An 18103-nucleotide genomic window follows, 5' to 3' on the forward strand; every position below is an offset into this window, starting at 1 on the left:
AATTTTATTTTTTATTCTATAGCTTTTCATAACTTTTAAAAAATGTTAATTGTGATGGTCTACTCAAACTAAAAACTTTTAATATACTTAGGGAAAGATAATAAACTAAGTACTATTGTTATTCAAGAACAAAAGTCTAAAACATATAGAGAAATATACCAATGAAATAATGAAATCAGAATATCTCTTTTCAAATATGTAATATATCTGGGTAGCAGTGATTTGATATTCCTATATTTTGCTTTTTAAATTTAGAATAAAAAAATAAATGCAAACTGACTCAAAAAACAAAACCAGATATTAAAGATGTTTCTCTGTTTATTCTGTAATACATGAAATTAGCTTCAGTTTTCAAACCACATTTTATTACCTTTAGCCCTACCCAAAGACAAATTGACTTTGAACAAATTTAAGTCATTATCATTAAACTAACAAATTCTGGCAATGAACATAGTTTCTAAAAAGTGCTCTTTGCAGGAACTCTAAAATGAATATGGAAAAAAACCAAAGAAATCTTTGCATTTAACATTTCCAATTTTAAATGTTCCAAAATCCTGAACATACTAAGAATTAACCAAAGCTCAACTACAAATCAGGTTGATTCTTAAAGTAAGTTCTTAAGTAAGGGTGGCAGGAATATACAATATTAAAAAATACATATTTATGAAATTTGGTACTAAATTAAAGCAAAGTTTCTTATTGATTAAAAGGGATTATTTACTTAACCTATTTGTGAACGTACCTAGACAGGTGTCTTTCTGGGTTGCTGGCTGTTTTCTTCTGAGAAGGCGCTCATAAAGGACCTGCATGTTGGCTTTGGCTAGTTATAAGGATTGCACACAGCACTAGTTACTATACTCCTTTTACAACAAAATTTACTAGAATTTTCCACTTTGTGATTAATAGATTTAGTATTGACTCACTAGTGCAATTGGATTAGAACACCAAAGCAGAATCTTTCAGTTAGTTGATTAGCTTATTAGAATTACAAATGATGTACATTCATGTTTATGTTACTTTGTTCTTTTTTCTAAGTGCATGTGCCACTCAACATTTCATAATCCAATATTATTTTTATGTTTTACTATCTAAACTCAGAATTTTAAGAGTTGGCAGAGGTGTCAGATATCAGCAAGGTCAATCCTCTGCTTTTACAAGTGTAGAGACTGGGGCCAAAAAGGTTTCATAACTTGCTAAAGCCTAGATTTCAGAATTCATAATGCTCATTTTCAAAAACAGTTCTTTACCAAACCAGTATTTTAACTGAATGTCATTAAAAAAAATGTACATCATTCATCTATGAGAAAAGAAAAAGACACAAGCAAAATGGAATTCAAGGCATTATTTTTAAAAAGGGAATGGAGTTTAGATAAACTCTTCATAGCATGGCAGAATTTGAAGACTTTATTAGACTTATTTGAAATACAGACTTACTTAAAATATTGACTTTAGACTTATTTGAAAACCCGAGAAAAGTGCTAAATAGGAGAAGGAACCAGAATACACCCTCTAACCAAGAATTACTTTTTATAAACTTAATAAAACTGGTGGATATACTAATATTTAGTGAACAGTGTTTTACAGAAATATCTGGTATCTAACAAAATTTAGTTTTGCTAGGATAAAAATAAACAATGATAACAGTTTAGAAAGTGCAATAGTTTTATTCTGAATAGTTAACAAAAATTTTAGATTTTTTTCCTTGAAGACACATTCAAGAATAAACTAAAATTCACAACAAATAGAAAAGAAAATATAAATAATAATGAAAAGTTTAAGGATAACCCGAAGTGTTACTAATAAATATTTATTGAAGATGAATTTTGATTTTTAAAAATCCCTAGGAAACTACTATAAAGTATATGCTGATGCCTATGTACCTTTCAATTGTCAACAAAATCTTCCCCGTGCTATTTCATTCACTTATCTATTCAACAAATATATTTTGAGTAAATACTATGTGTAAGGTACTAATAATTTTAATCTATCACTATTATCTACTTATCTAAAATTTAAGTCGGGGTTTGCTTTAGAATTTTGTTTTCTGGTGAAATATTTTAAGCAAATAATTTGGAATAAAATTGATATTTACTCCTGAAATTAAATATAAGGGCTTTTTAAAATTATGATATTTTCTATATTATATTTATAAGCTCAAAATAATACATGTGTCATAAAAGCCATCTTTATCTGAGAGAAAGTTAAAAAGCATATAAATAAATGAATTATCAAATTGAGGTTAGCTAAGTTAGTGATAAAGTGCTAATACTATCTATGCTTTGAAATAAATCTTTGCCTTTGACAAGAGATGCCTGTTTAAACACTATTTCCTTCTGAAGAAAAATATTTTTTTCTTAGTTAAAATGTGGTATAAGTGTTTTTCATTTGAAAATATTACACGTTAAAACTATTTGACAATTACACAGGCATGGACAGGCCCACTTCACTTAGGGCGCTCTGTACTGAAACCACAAGGAACGCCCCTTAGCTGGGCTGCTTCTCTGGCCTCTCTCAACGCTGGACTGACTCCTCATTAAGGGAATGGGGAGGTCAAAGCTCTCCAGAGACAGAGACCTGCTCTTTCCTCAGCACCCTGCTCAGCCCGAGGGAATTCCTCCATTAACAACCTCTGCTTTCTGCATGCCCTCATCTTTCTTTCTGACACACTCTGCACATCTGGATCCCATCAATCCTCCTGCCCTTAGAGGAGAAGTCAGTTTGTATACTCAGCCCCAGTTACTTACCAGTAGTAAGGGACAACAGTGGTGCAAACATGCAGTCCTAAGTACTACATGACGGTGCCTCTGTGAATTCTACAACATTCAACACCTAAACTGTTCACAGATTCTCCTCAGAAATGGCATTACACGTGGCTTCTGTGTTACCCACTACTTTTCAGGAATATGGTATTGTCCTTTAATAATATTATGGTTTCACAGTTTTGTGGCCTGACCATTAAACCTAAATTAACCAAAATTCATCACACAGTTCTCCTAAGAAAATGTGTTTGAGCTCCAAAGGACAAAATTTAAAAATAAATGGAGTACAATTTACCCATTAATTGAGAACAAGTAATAGCCTAAATTAGTTCTATTCTACAAACAATTCTTTCATTTTCAAAAAACAACATTTTTAAAAGTTCACATTTGAGGCAGTAGTCTCTTAAAGAACTTTCCTAAGGAAAGCAAATGGATGCTAAGTATATAAAACAGCAAGGAAAAAGAATATTTTAGAAAAGAGTAACCAAAATGTTTCTGTGCTACTGTTTTTGTCTTGAGGAAGAACACATGAGCAAAAAAGAACAAACGCTTTCCTACTGCTTGTAAAGGGGCTACACTGAGACCCTTGAATGAAGCACTCTAAATAGTCAACTGAGTAAAATCTGTTTAATGGAATATTTGAATAATGGAATTATCAAACCCACTGGAGCCGCTGCTGATAAGTAGGGGTACAACAGCCAGCCTGTTCTCACAGCTGAATTTAAGTGAGGTACAGATCATTTCACTTTCTTTTAATTCTTTTGTAGCTCAAAGTAGGCAATTATAAAAGTGGGCTAGTTAGTCTCAAAGACAAGAATTATTTTCAGTAACAGTGACTATTTTGATAGTGCATCAATATTGTTAAAAGACTAAGATCCTTGAGAAACAAATAAATAAGAACAGTGATCAACTTCAGTAAAATTTAAAAAGCAATTTCTCATTCATTCAAGTATGATGAAAATAATTTATTCCAAAGAAATAATTAAAATATGCTATTGATGAGCTATTAGCTCATATTTGAAAATAAAAGCTTATAAAACTTTCATAAAATGTCTGAATAAAAACATTTTCATAAATCAATAATCTTGTGTGAAATGATATATGTATTTTGCAAACTATAAGTGGTATACAAAATCAACGCAAATGATTTTTTATTATGTGTTACAACATACAGGTATATACTGATGGACTAAAACTGAAGACTGATCTTTAGAAATTATTTAAATTATTTTCAAAATGTTAAAACTGAGTAATGTTATTATTTGCTGAAGTGAAATAGAAGAAAGAAGATCTGAGATCACCTAAAATCAATATATTTTACAAAAGGTTCCAAGTACATATAATCTGCTTAGACTATTAACTATTTGGAAGTATGGATTTAATTTATATTACCTAATCTATTGAATTTATCTTCCCTAATTTATCTTCCTATGCAATAATTCTATGGATAATTAAATTTGCTTTCTAGTACATTTTTCTGGTTATATTCTAAGAAGACATACTGTTAAAAAAATCTATCAAAAGACTCATCACAAACTTAGCACCAAGAAATTATTTCTCAATATCATAAAATTTTTTAAAATTTCAGTAAGTAATTATCAAAGCCTGAAAAAGACGGAGTTGAGAGAGAAGTAAAGGTGAAGCACATAAAGCAAACTAGCTATACTAACTAAGTACAGAAACTATGGCCAAGCTGATAACAGCAGTATGAGAATGAAGAGGTCCTGGCTACTTTCAACATACCCAGTTCTAGTTTCTGACAAGAGGGGAGCTCTTCTGTTACCGTAATGAAGTAGCTGTGCAGCCCCTTGAAGGCCAGCAGCAGGGCAGCGCAGAGGGTGTAGTGGAAACGGTAGGCGTGACGCAGGAAGGAATCTGCGATGACAAAGCTGCAGCCCTGAACAAAGAGCCGATTTGGGACACAATGTTAGTAACCAGGGTCTAAAAATAGCACACTGAAACTTAGAAAAATAAAGGATTTACTAATCACAGTTATTCTAAAACATGTAAGAAGTCTAGCAGCATCTTAGGAAGTTACTCTCATTCATACAGGTAACTTAAACACAGGAAATGTGATTTGAAAAATCTTAGTTTCATTGGACTTTAAAAACAAGCAGATCAAATGATGATTTTTGAAAATCTGACATTCAGATTGCATTTCAACTGAGGGACACTCTGTTCTTATAGTATGAACCCTCTCTTCCTTTAGGGGAGTACAGCTATACTTATACTGCTGCAAGTTAGGTCTCAACTCTGGCAGGGGTTCCTCACAGGCTCCTCTGGAATGATCCTACCAGCTCCATTAAGAGAGCAGGAGGTGACAGGAACAAGTTAAAAAAAGCAATGCCTGTCAAAGATCCCAATTCACAAAACCTTGTAAAATCTTGAAGCATCAGGTTCGTTTTCATAAAAAACACTGGAACCAATCAACTTGTGAAGATTATGTTTAATTAGATCTGTAAGTCGTTGAGCTCAAATAATTAATAAAAGAACTACTACATCCACAGATAACAGTGAAAACACATTTCATTCAAAACAAGAGAAAAGAGGCTTTATAAAAACATCAGTTCTTACGTCCGGTGATAACTGCTTTGTGTAGTTAATACCAAAGACCACACTTTCAAGAGTAGGAATCACAGAATCTTTGTTTTGTGCTGGTGCATTTCTGTTTAACCAAGTCGTCTTCACAGGACGAGGGAAACTGGAGGAACAAGCATCACATTATTGTTGTCATAACAGTCTATTTATAGAGTGCTAAGTTAAATGTTTACCAAAAAAAAGTCTTTGAGGAATAGAATAAAAAGCAAGGACTTTGCAAGATTATGATTTCTATTCTTTAAGTAATTCTACAATTTTTCCTTTAAAATCTGAATTATTATTAAAAAAAACCTCAAGATTAGATGCTTGAGACTACTTCTGTATTACTGGGCTCTGGGGAGGGATAAAACAGGGTGGGATCAAGAGTAGCTCAGGGACCAATGAGGGACCAGCTTTAATTTGGAAATACTAACCTGTCAGAACTGGTGACCAAATTCACAAAGTTAACAGTCAAATATAGGTGCTGCTTACAGAAATAAAGAGGTCCCACTTAAAGGCAGAAAAAGGAAAACCACGAGTCTACTTGTTCTCTCTCTTCTTCAAAAACAAGTTATTTCCTTTCTCTTCACTAAGTCTATAAACTCTAAGATAACCTAAGTAAGTGCTTCAAGGCACTACCTCAATCACATAGGGTATGAACCACTGCTGTTAGTACTAACATTACATTTAATATATCACAATTTCTACAGAATAAGAACCATATTCTGCTTGAATGTTTAAAAATCATAGACAAATTTTTTTCTAAGATTAAGTACTAGCTAATTATAAGAAGGCCAAAGCATTTGACTGTCTGGCAGTTTGGCAAAAGGGGTAAGGCAGGAAAGTGAATCAAATGTACCAAAAGCAGAGGGCAGCCTTTATGTGCAAAATCAATTTGCTTTGCAACAATGAAATCTCTAGATCCTAGCCAAGAGGGTGTAGCAAGGCAATGGTAAATTCCACCTGCTATGACAGAACTGAGTTTCTCAATATTGAGTCAAAGAAGCTGTACTTAAAAAAAATATCAAGTATAAGAAAAAAGTTATGCAAAAAAAGCAAAGAAAGAAATCCTAATCCCAGTTACTTAAAATAATTGATTTATATCTACAGTTGGGTTAATCATAGAAATTGTTTTATGTAAAAATAATGTTTAAAAGGTAATCTTATAAATTTTTTTTCATTTACTTTAGAGGATTAAAAAGTCCAGCCATAACGAAACTTCAGGGGAAACTTGTCTTCGCAGAAACACGGTGAGGAATGTTGCTGGTAACAGGGCCCTCTCCCACATGCCACCAGCAGACGGCCTTCTCCCCCTTGCCTTGCTTTCCTTCCCTACCCAACCATCAGGTGTGCAGGCCAAGAAGCGCAGGAAGGCACTGCTCCCTCTAGGGCACAGCTCCAGCGGCAAGAGAGGGGACTTCAGAGCCCAGGCAACAACGGAAAGAGGAGCAACCTCAGCTGTTACGGGCACCCCAGTCTCCTCTCCCATCACTAACCAGAGCCAACAGCTAATACTCTTGGCTTCTGATTCTGAGCCAAAAGTGTCTTCTCCTTCCAGCAAAAGGTCTCTAGGACACGAGCTGCCTCTTTCCCCTACTAGCTTGTGGCAAAAACAGCTGTGTTGCAAGAGGAAGCACACACTGATGTTACCAGGATGAGCTCTATATAACCAGGGACTAAAAAGCAGCACTAATAACCCGAGTGAGTCTCAACAAACAGTTCCTACATTTTTTCAGAAAAGAAACTAAGCCATAAATGTATTTATTTGTTATAAAGAAAAAGGAATGGTTGGAATAGTATAGTTCAGGATTCTTACTGAAATTATAAAAATAAATTCAGAAGACTACAGGAATGTATTGTATAAACAGATAAAAAGTTAATTTCAAAACCTAACACATAATTCATACCAAATATACTACTTATTCAAAAGCTATATTTCAAAAAATATACTTTCCTATCAAAGAAGTTTCACTGAGTTATCGTGCTATTAAATATTAATTTATTTAATCAACATCTAAAATTGTTTTGAAGATGTTTATAATAAAATTATGTATAATAATAGGAACATTTTCCTGTTTACAAAGTTATAGCAACTGAGAAGAAGCTCTCAAAGGTCTAATAGGAAAGACAAGACTTGCACAATAACTAGTTACAGATCTTACTACAGAATAAGGAAGGCAAAAGTGGGTCATCAGGAGAAACACTCTTCCTGGCCCCATGCTCTAAAGACATCACGGGACAACACAGGGGAAGATGTGCTCACAATTTTTACAGCTTAAAGATACGCAACAGGGTGTTACTACGGGGAAAATTTGTTAAAGTGTCTTGGTTTTCTATAAATTCGCAGGGTAATTCCCAAAATCACCTACTTAGTTTTCTGATAAGTCAGTTTAAAATCATAACCCTTGAGCATCATTCCTAATATCAGTTGCTGCAAAAAGATTTATGCCAGCAATCATAAAGTAGTTCAGAAATCAAGTCAATTTGGAATCTTTTCACATAAGTTACTGATTTAAAAGTGTCATTTCTGTTGCCCCTGCCATAAGGATGATGGTTTTTTGAGAACTAAAGAGTTCGAACTGTATCCTCACATTAACGAAAGACAATTCATCTCCCCATGGAAGTGAGCAGAAAAAACAATTATCCCAGTGCATTCATTATAATCCAGAATATTATATACCTTTAGGCTAATATGCAATAGTTTAAAAAGATCCATAAAATTGGTTAATAACTTAGAAAACAAGAACTATTGTATAGTACAGATTTAAGAAGATAAAACTAAGTCCATTCAGAGAAAAGACAAAAAAAAGCTATGAAAAGATGAATATACTTTCCCAGAGAATGAATAATTATAGTGTAGCATTACATAAATGCAATACTAAACAATGCTATATGGTTGCTTCCATATCGCATTATTTTTTCTGGTCAGCTTGCCAAAGATTGCTCCATATTTTTGCAATAAAAAAGTCATCAATTTAATATTTCTATGCTCTTAAATTTTACTAACACTTTAGTATAAAAACGAAAGTATTAAATAAGTGTGACTTTAGAAATTCCTATTTCAGTTATCTTCACCAAAGCATATGCTTTCATTATAAAAATAAAAGAAACTATATTAATCAGGTGTGGTGTTGGAGAAGACTCTTGAGAGTCCCTTGGACTGCAAGGAGATCCAACCAATCCATTCTGAAGGAGATCAGCCCTGGGATTTCTTTGGAAGGACTGATGCTAAAGCTGAAACTCCAGTACTTTGGCCACCTCATGCGAAGAGTTGACTCACTGGAAAAGAGTCTGATGCTGGGAGGGATTGGGGCCAGGAGGAGAAGGGGACGACAGAGGATGAGATGGCTGGATGGCATCACTGACTCGATGGACGTGAGTCTGAGTGAACTCCGGGAGTTGGTGATAGACAGGGAGTCCTGGCGTGCTGCAATTCATGGGGTTGCAAAGAGTCGGACACGACTGAGCAACTGAACTGAACTGATATTAATAAGGATCAGGGAGCTGGTTACATTTACCTTATCAGTGGCTGGTGTAGCGCAACCAGTGACGCATGGACTGTAACAGACACAACAGAAAGGTGGAAATAATCAAACATGACGTTAACGTGATGATGGAGGCCTCTCTGGAGGCTGAAGTGCAGCTTCAGCGTGCGGCTGCTTATTAGCTGCAAGGCGTTCAGATCATCTGCCCTATGAAAAGCAACCCGTCTGTGTGTTAGTACAGAAATTTAGTGAAGGCCAACGTTTTATAAACTATCAAAACATTTAATTACTTAACTAATTTTTAAAAACAAAATGAGAACAATTTTTAAAGCATCACATTTGCATTAGACAGCAATATGAAATCTAACAATAAAGAAATAACCAGATCTTACTTACAGTTTTCTATCTGTACTTACAATTTCCATGTTAATGGACTGTTTTTCACTACTGTGCCTACAAAATGAGTCTTTTTTTGATACTTTAGGAAATACTCTCATCCTAAAATTTTACTCGAGTAGGGAATACTGTTTATAGTGAAGCTGCAGTATCATGTAGGTCAAATCCTATTATGATAAATCCCAAAAGGTATGTATAGTACAAAATTTTGTTATTAAATGTTGCTCAAAAATAAGCAAGTAATTAGTATATACTCTATCATTGATATTTAGTCATTAGATTTGTACATACAAAAACTGAAACAATGCCATGAAAATTATTTCCAAATATATACATATTTTTAACCAATACGTACCTACAGCTATGAACTATGTACTCATTTCAGCTTACCCTACTTATAGAATTCTGACTTGGTTTAAGAAAGAATTCCCTCAAGGACTTTTTGCAATAAACAAGTATTCCAGAGAAGCAGCAGCTACCATGTAAAGACTCTTATTCCTCTGCAGTGGTAGAGGGCATCTCACATCAGACCTCTCAGTATTGTGGCTGCCTAGACATTTATGCCGTAAGCAGTCTGAATTCGTATACAATTTTCAAGAAGCATTTCTACAAAAGTAGAATAGTAAAATGGATCTCTGTTTCTTGTTTTAAATGGATACAAGCACAGCTTGTCCCTAAAATGTGTGACTACTTGTGCAGATGTGTGGACGAGTTTAGGGTTGTTTTAGTCACTAAGTCATGTGTGACTCATGGACTGTAGCCCGCAAGGCTCTTCTGTCCATGGGATTGCCCAGGCAAGAATGCTGGAGTGGGCTGCCGTTTCCCTGTTAGGGGATATTCCTGAACCAGGGTAGCCAGTCCGAAATCTTCCTCATGGACTCTGGAAACAGCTGTCAGGTCTAAGAGTCATGAGTCTCGGTAACTCTCTGAAGATCAAGAAGGCCCCACCTGAAGAGGGCATCACTCACGCCACCAAGAAAGAGTAGCCAGTGACGCAGTGGAACAGAGCTGAGGCAGGTTTAAAGGCCACAAGGCAGTGGTGCTGTGTCAACAGTGCAATGTCCAAGAGTCTCAGAAGCTGTTTCGTGTTTCTTCAGCTCATCTGGCTTTGCTACCTGCAGCTCCTGGAATCAGCATGAGCACAAAAAAGCAGGACTAACCATTCCCATGAGACTCTCCCAGGGGGGGAGAACTTCAAAATAAAGAAGAAGAGGGTAGGCTGGGTTCCAAGAAGAAAATGGGACTTTAATAGGGACAGATAACAGTCACACATGACTACAGACTTTCAACTGTTTGATTAGCCTACTCACGAATAATCTCCATCTGTGAAGTGTAGATCCAAGGATAACAGAAAATTCATTTCCTCAAGGGTTTCTTCAATCTGAAGAGAAATCAGACTATGAAATGCCTTTTGAATATTTTATAGAAAGTTAGAAATATGCCTTGAGGCTTCATGAAAATATGTATCTAAATATATATGAAGAAATGTTTACCTTTTTTTCATCCAACAACATTTTAACTTTGAAGATCATGACATCATTTAAAACAACCTCCTCATTTTTATATAGAATTTGAAATGTTTTACTGCAAATCAGAGAATCGTGAACTGAAGCTGGAAAGGCTAAAGTCACACCTAAAATAAATAAGATATGCAATTGACAGGTAAAAGGCAAAATACAGTATAATTAAAACTTGTGGTTACTTCAAAATACTATATGTTAGATTATACAACTGAACACCATTATTTTATATATTAGTATAGGAACATTTCTGAAAGTTTATTAATTACTCTGATAAAAATGAATAGATAAGAACATTATAACCATTACAGAACTCTTGTACAACTAATTTTAATCTGAGAAGGTAAATGAGAAACCTCAAGGTGGATTTTAAGAGTAAACAATTAATTCATTTGCCAGAGGAATCTGGTTGGCTTTTGTCCTGGTTGTTAGGAAGTAACTTCTAAGCCCTGGGAATAAAGAAGTTACCAAATTCTTTGGTAAATTCTTTCTTTTGGCTTTTCTCCCTAATTCCTGAGAGCTAGCCTCTAAATCCAGAATTTCTCAGTGACAGAAGTGTCTGTTATTCATGGTAGCCCAGAAGTAAATGATGAGGAGATGACTCAGGACGGGGACTGGCCACACCCGTAAGACAACTATGTGACTGGAAAGTTGGGGTTTTCAGCCGCATGCTGTACGCCCAACGTCCAAGAGGAAAGGGGGCTGGAGACCAAGTCATGTGGCTGCTGAGCCAATCAGTCATGCCCACGTAACGCAACACCAACAAATGCAAGACACTGAGCCATGGCCCCTTCTCTCTGTGTTATCACACAGGCTTCCTGGGCAGGAAATGTATTCCTGACTCCCTGGGGAGAGAACGATGGGAGCTTCACAGATCTGAGGCCCTTCAGACCTGGCTGAATGTATCTGTTCTCCTGGATGGCTCTGCTTTGTATCTCTTTGCTGTAACAGAATTTTAATAACAAGTAGAGTTGTGTGAGTTACTAGTCAATCATTGAACCTGAGGGGAGATCAGGACTCCCAACTTGCAGCCACATGATCAGAAGTGAGGGTAGCCTGTGGATCCTCCAGTCATAGCTGGTGTCTGAGATGAGAGCATCTTGCGGGAAACTGCTGGAAAGGGTGGTCCACCTCCAGGCTGTTGGTGTCAGCTCATCCCGTCAGCCTACTTGCTGTCTTATTACTCTATCCTCCAGAAATGGTGGTGGTGGTGGTGGTTTAGTCACTAAGTCGTGTCTGACTCTTGTGATCCCATCGACTGTAGCCCTCCAGGCCCCTCTGTCCATGGGATTCTCCAAGCAAGAACACTGGAGTGGCTTGCCATTTCCTTCTCCAAGGAAATACCCTCCAGAAGTAACATGATGGAAAAAGCAGTCATAGAAGCTAGAGTTGGTCAGTGGGCACCTCTGCGGGCAGAGAGCTCAGAGTGTGACACCGGAGTCCACCTAGAACAAGGAGGGTGTCCCCGTGGGGTGATGTTGGCGCCTCTGTAGGAAGGGATGGCGGTCCAGGCAGAGCAGGGTGCTGGGCACTCATGTGAGATGAGGGGGCAACTGCACGAGAGGGCACCTACGGCTTGCAGGGGAGGGGGTCCTGGCAGAAGGGCACCCTGGCAGAGCAGCTACAAAAGGATGAAACTTCCACCTGAGTGTAAAGGTGAGTGTGGGCAGTGGCAGCCTGATACACTCCAACAGGGCTGGAGAGAGGAGAACAGACTGCCTGCAGGAAGACAGAGAGGCTCAGTTAGGGTGAGGAGGGTCACAGGGACGGGAGCTTTGTGAGGGGCTGAAGCCCCAGAGGCGCGCAGACGTGTCCACGAGGGAGCAGGCACGGGGCAGCAGCCTGCTTATGGAAGGGGTTGACAGGGAACCAAGGACCTCAAGGACAGTGATAGCCAGCTTCCTCACGGAAACTTCCAGGCAAAGGAGGGACACAAACAGAAAGGAGACCCAACTGCAGAGTGAGTCCTGCAGCACTAGATAAGAATTAGAAACACTGATGCGAATTCAAGGTTTTCTATACGCCTAGATAAAGAAAAACAGGCGTAAACATGTCCATATATGTATAAATACATGTGTGTGTATACAGATCCTCACCAGCTTTGTCCACTCAAAGGGGCTGAGAACACAACCCCAGTACTGGCTCCTAACACTGTTCTCATTAAGAGGAACCAGGGCTTTGGAGAAATGGCTGACTCCAGAGCTGGGCACACACAGGACAAGACAAGCCTGGCCCATCATTTCACACCAGAAAGTAAGTGCTAGAAAAATGAGGGGACACATCAAAAGAACAGGAAGCGACTTCACTTTCACTTTTCACTTTCACGCACTGGAAAAGGAAATGGCAACCCACTCCAGTGCTCTTGCCTGGAGAACCCCCGGGACGGGGGAGTCTGGTGAGCTGTCGTCTATGGGGTCACACAGAATTGGACACGACTGAAGTGACTTAGCAGCAGCAGCAGGGCATCTACCCACGGACACCCCCTGGACAAGCTCCCCATTTCTCTGACCCCCTTTCTGGCAAACGCCTCAAAGGATTCTCTGCATTTAACATCCCTGCTTCATCTCCTCCCTTTCTCTTTTAGCCCATTTCATGACAGCTGGTCTTCAGGATGCCCCCACCCTGACTCTCACCTCATGGCTTTCACATCCTTGTGTCCGCTTCCCACAAAGTCTCTGAAGGATCTGTGTGGACACAGCAGAGGTAACAGACTGCAACCTCTCGAGACCCTGAGCCAGACGTAATCTGCTAAGCAACATTCAGATTCCAGATCCAAAGAAACTGCGAGATAATGCTTGTTGTTTTAAACTAAGTTTGGGGGTAAATTCTTACACAACGATAATTCATCCACACTTAACTAGACTTTGGGCAAGTAACTGCTCTTATCAAGACCAAAGAATGACCTCCACTTTGCCAAAAGGAATGCTCTGTTCTTACAGTTCATCTTGGTTGACTTACAATCCGCCTCTGATCAGTGACACAGTCCTTCCTGAAGGCATCCTGGATGTCCCACTTTCATGGTTTTGCTCCTACCTCATGGGCCATGCCCTTTTAGTCTTTTTTTTTTTTTTTGCTGTTGTTTTCTTATCCAAGAAGCATAGTCTCATGGTTAAGGACAGACTGGTTGAAATTCAGGCTCTGCCACTTATTAGCCCTAATTCGATCGTTACTAATCTCTTATGCCTACATCCGATCTTCAGTAAATCCCACTAGCTCTGCCAACACACTATGCACATCCAGCACTACTGAGTGACAGTCACAGGAGTGCTTGAACTGAAACAACCCCACTGTTAGGAGTGCCCTGAATGGGACCCTAAAGTACAGGGTAAGAAATTGCACACAGAATAAATTATCCTAAGCTGGCTTGGAATGACAGTAAGTAACCTTCTGTGAGGGTCACCTCTGTCTCAATTAACATCAATATTTAAAGCTTTCAAAAAGATGTACCAATGATTTACATAATAAACTTTTTAAATTTTATTCTCAAATCAGGAGCCAAGGGCAAAAGGTGGCACAATCCCATTCATTTATTCACTCATCCAGTCAGCAAGTGTTTACTGAATACCTATTACAACAGCGATTATTATAATCCATTAGTCATCACATAATACTTTCTAGGTGTTAAGAGATAAACAGTAAAATAAAAGAGATAAGAACCTCTGACCTTTTGGAGCTCACATCCTAATGGGAAGGGAGACAGAGAATAAAAATAGTAAATAAGAAAAATGATACAGTGTATTTGAAGGCAGTTAAGTGCTGCACAGAAAGGTAAAGAGAGGAAAGCAGGTGAGAAAGGCAGCGGTTTTAAACAGAGAAGCCAGGCAACACTTAATGGAGAAGCTGACCTCTCAGGAAGGAAGGGAACGCACTCCCACATCCTCTCCCTGCTATGGGCTCCCTTCACCTGAGAAGTCTAGAAGCTTGTTCCCTGGAGAGGGTGAAACAGAGCCCTCTGAATGGGCACACCTGGCAAAGCAGAGAGCATCAAGGTATGAGCAGAGGGATCCTGATCCTGGATGCAGAAGTTCGCAGAGCTCTTCCTCCTTCGGTTCCCAGAAGGCTGGCAGTTAGAGTCTTCCTTTCTAGGAAGGAGACAGGCTAGCCTTCTCTGGTATCTGAGGAACTGTGGTGAGTCTAAGATCTAACCCTACTTGCAAACCAATAAGCTAGCTGGCCACAGTGTCATGGTGCTGGCAGGAGACACGGGATTCCTGGGCCAGAGACACACAGCAACAGCCTGAGTTTCAAGTTCACCTCAGTTCCCCTGTTCTCACTCCCCAGGAACATGGGGGTGACACAGGTCAATACTATTCATGCAGTGAGGTTCTGGTCACAGTTGAGGAACTCTAAGCTTAGGAAACCTCAATCTTTTTTAAGGGGCTATAAGAAAAACCTAAAATTACTGCAGATGGTGATTGCCTCATGAAATTAAAAGATGCTTACTCCTTGGAAGGAAACTTATGACCAACCTAGACAGCATATTTAAAAGCAGAGACATTACTTTGCCAATAAAAGTCCATCTAGTCAAGGCTATGGTTTTTCTAGTGGTCATGTATGGATGTGAGAGTTGGACTGTGAAGAAAGCTGAGCGCCGGAGAATTGATGCTTTCGAACTGTGGTGTTGGAGAACTCTTGAGAGTCCCTTGGACTGCAACGAGATCCAACCAGTCCATTCCAAAGGAGATCAGTCCTAGGTGTTCATTGGAGGGACTGATGCTAAGGCTGAAACTCCAATACTTTGGCCACCTCATGCAAAGAGTTGACTCATTGGAAAAGATCCTGATGCTGGGAGGGATTGGGGGCAGGAGGAGAAGGGGACAACAGAGGGTGAGATGGCTGGATGGCATCACCGACTCGATGGACGTGAGCTTGAGTAAACTCCAGGAGTTGGTGATGGACAGGGAGTCCTGGTGTGCTGCGATTCATGGGGTTGCAAAGAGTCTGAGCGACTCAACTGAGCAACTGAACTGAACTGAACTGAAGAAAAACCTATGTAAACTTTGAACTGGAGCCAGACCTTATCTTTGTCAGTGTGTATGTGTGTGTCAGTTGCTCAGTCATGTCTGACTCCTTGTGACTCTATGGACTGTTGCCTGCTGGCCTCCTTTGTTTATGCCAGGCAAGAATACTGGAGTGGGTAGCCATTCCCTTCTGTAGGGGATCTTCCTGACCCAGGGATCAACCCCTGGGTCTCTTGAATTGCAGGCAAATTCTTTACTGTCTGAGCCACTACCTATACCTCCCAAAGCTCTTTACTACAGCAACATCTTTAAAAAGATGATTTGGAACAAAAGCCTTCCAGTGTCTCTGCTCACAAGATGTACAGAAACTGGGAAGCCATGGAGAATTAGTTTCAACAGCTTACAAGGTAACATCTGATTTTCCACAACTCTTGACATGGGGAATCTGACAAGTCGGTATAATAGATGTATTATGTAAATTTATTTTATTAGATAAGATCTGTAGATGCTGACTTCACAGATTCCTTAGCAATCAGCTCACCAACATCACCGTACTCTGAAGCTCAAAGACACAAGTCCCAAGTATGCTTTACCAAACGTCCAATCAGCTTCCTTGTCTCCTCCTGCAGACACCTGAGGACAATCAGACATCTGAAGAAGGCTTCTAACATGCAAGTCAGAAACCAAAGCAGAGGGAAAAGCAACTTGCAGAGAGAAATTTAAAAAAATCTATCAGTGTTGTTCTTAGAGAAAAGACATTGCATTCATGAAATAAGAAAACGCTGCTATAACTGGGGGGCGAGAGAGGGATGGATTTGGGAGGCTGGGGTTAGCAGATGCAAACTACTGTATATAGGATGCATAAACAACCAGGTCTTACTGTACAGCACAGGGAACTATATTCACTATCCTGTGATAAACCATAATGGAAAAGAATATGAGAAAGAATGCATATAAATACACATATATGTATGTATATATATCAGCTTGCTGTACAGTAAAAACTAACACAAGACTGAAATCAACCATAGTTCAATACAATAAATTTTTAATAAGGAAAATGTTGCTACAACAAAGGAACAGTCACACAACAAAAGAGCATTTGAATTTTAAAAGAAAAAATGGGGCAAGAAGGAGCAAGGAAAAATTGGGAAGTGAGGAGGGACAGAGAAAGAAAAAGGGAGAAAAAGAAAGCCAAAAAGCTAAAAAAAAAAGAGTTAAAGTTGAATTTAAAAAAACCTATTAAATGCAACAAAAAGACAGAAATAGAAAAAAAGTAAGAGGAAAAATACTAAAAACTATGAGAACCAGTGAAGGTGATCAACCATCTAAATGACAGAAGTTCTATAAAGAAAGAACACAGAAAACAGGTGGGAGAAAATAACAAACAGAACATTTCTCTGAACTGAAGTCCATGTGCTTCTGGAAGAAAAGGCCCAGTGAGCCTCAGAGACCACAGGGGCACCATCACGTGCACTAGGGCCGCAGAAAAAGAGAGAGGGTCCCACAGGATTCTTGACAGGGGAAGGATCACATCCCTTGACCAGCAACTAGAGCTTTGGGGTGCTCAACAGCTAAGCTGCAACCCCAAAACACAAGAGGCCAACATTCCCAAAATTCTGAAGGAAAGAGAATTCCTTTCCAACCTAGAATTCCATGCTCAGCTAAACACATGTAAGAGTAGAATAAAGACATTTTAAAGATTAAAGGTTTCAGTATTTATGTCTGAAAGAAAAGTATGCCACTTTTCCCGACAAGATGCTGGAGAACAGGCTCCACCAAAATGAGACAGAAAAACAAGAGGAAAAAACAGGTGGAAGGAAGAAGACCAATGCACAAGGGAGGCCGAGAGAATGGCAGGAAGAGGCTGAGGACGCTTCCAAAGACGTCCTCTGTCTTAGATAGAGGTGATGCAGCAAGATAGGATCAGTGTGCTCAGAGTAGACAGCTATCTGCTGCCATGTGCTTTTTTTTTTTTTTTTAATAACCTAAGGACAAATTAAAAGCTTGGCCAGATTCCTTTCAGCACTAGCTGTGTTTGTGGATATACTCAGGACATTTCTGCCCTATGAGAGGCTAGATCATACAAGGGTAGTCTTTGCACCTCACAGTGGCTTTCTGCTTTGCCTTACTCCTAAGAGCTTCAGGAAGGAAAACTGAGCGCTAAGTGGAGATGCACACCAGCCTATCTCATACACTGCACATCCAGTGCTCCATCACATCATAGCCTTGGTGGGAGCCCTGGATGTGTGAGCTCTGTGTTTCATACAACTCACTCCTGACCGTGCCTACTAACCCCCCTAGAGGTATCCTGAGGCCCCTGAGGATGCAGAAGCACACCACAACCAGGGACTACTTGGCTTTCTCATGGATGCTTCTTTTAAATAGCAGTGTGACTACAGCAT

General features: G+C 38.9%; 1 protein-coding gene across 11 annotated transcripts in view; it reads right to left on the minus strand.

Moving 5' to 3' along the window:
- The window catches only part of FAM135A (family with sequence similarity 135 member A), a 159736-nt gene that overhangs the window by 76164 nt on the left and 65469 nt on the right, over window positions 1–18103 (minus strand). For 8 of the 11 annotated variants that reach the window (XM_042253844.2, XM_015097684.4, XM_060419930.1 and 5 more), the window contains 6 exons: window positions 10711–10850; window positions 10528–10598; window positions 8855–9028; window positions 5334–5460; window positions 4503–4656; window positions 743–820 (listed from right to left, as the gene is read on the minus strand). In XM_042253844.2, the coding sequence (XP_042109778.1) occupies window positions 743–820; window positions 4503–4656; window positions 5334–5460; window positions 8855–9028; window positions 10528–10598; window positions 10711–10850 (744 nt within the window). Of the gene's footprint in view, window positions 1–742; window positions 821–4502; window positions 4657–5333; window positions 5461–8854; window positions 9029–10527; window positions 10599–10710; window positions 10851–18103 lie in introns of those variants that run through there. The other 3 variants (XM_042253845.2, XM_042253843.2, XM_042253846.2) reach the window with 2 other exon arrangements.

The sequence above is a fragment of the Ovis aries genome, chromosome 9 (assembly GCF_016772045.2).
Source record: "Ovis aries strain OAR_USU_Benz2616 breed Rambouillet chromosome 9, ARS-UI_Ramb_v3.0, whole genome shotgun sequence".
NCBI lineage: Eukaryota > Metazoa > Chordata > Mammalia > Artiodactyla > Bovidae > Ovis > Ovis aries.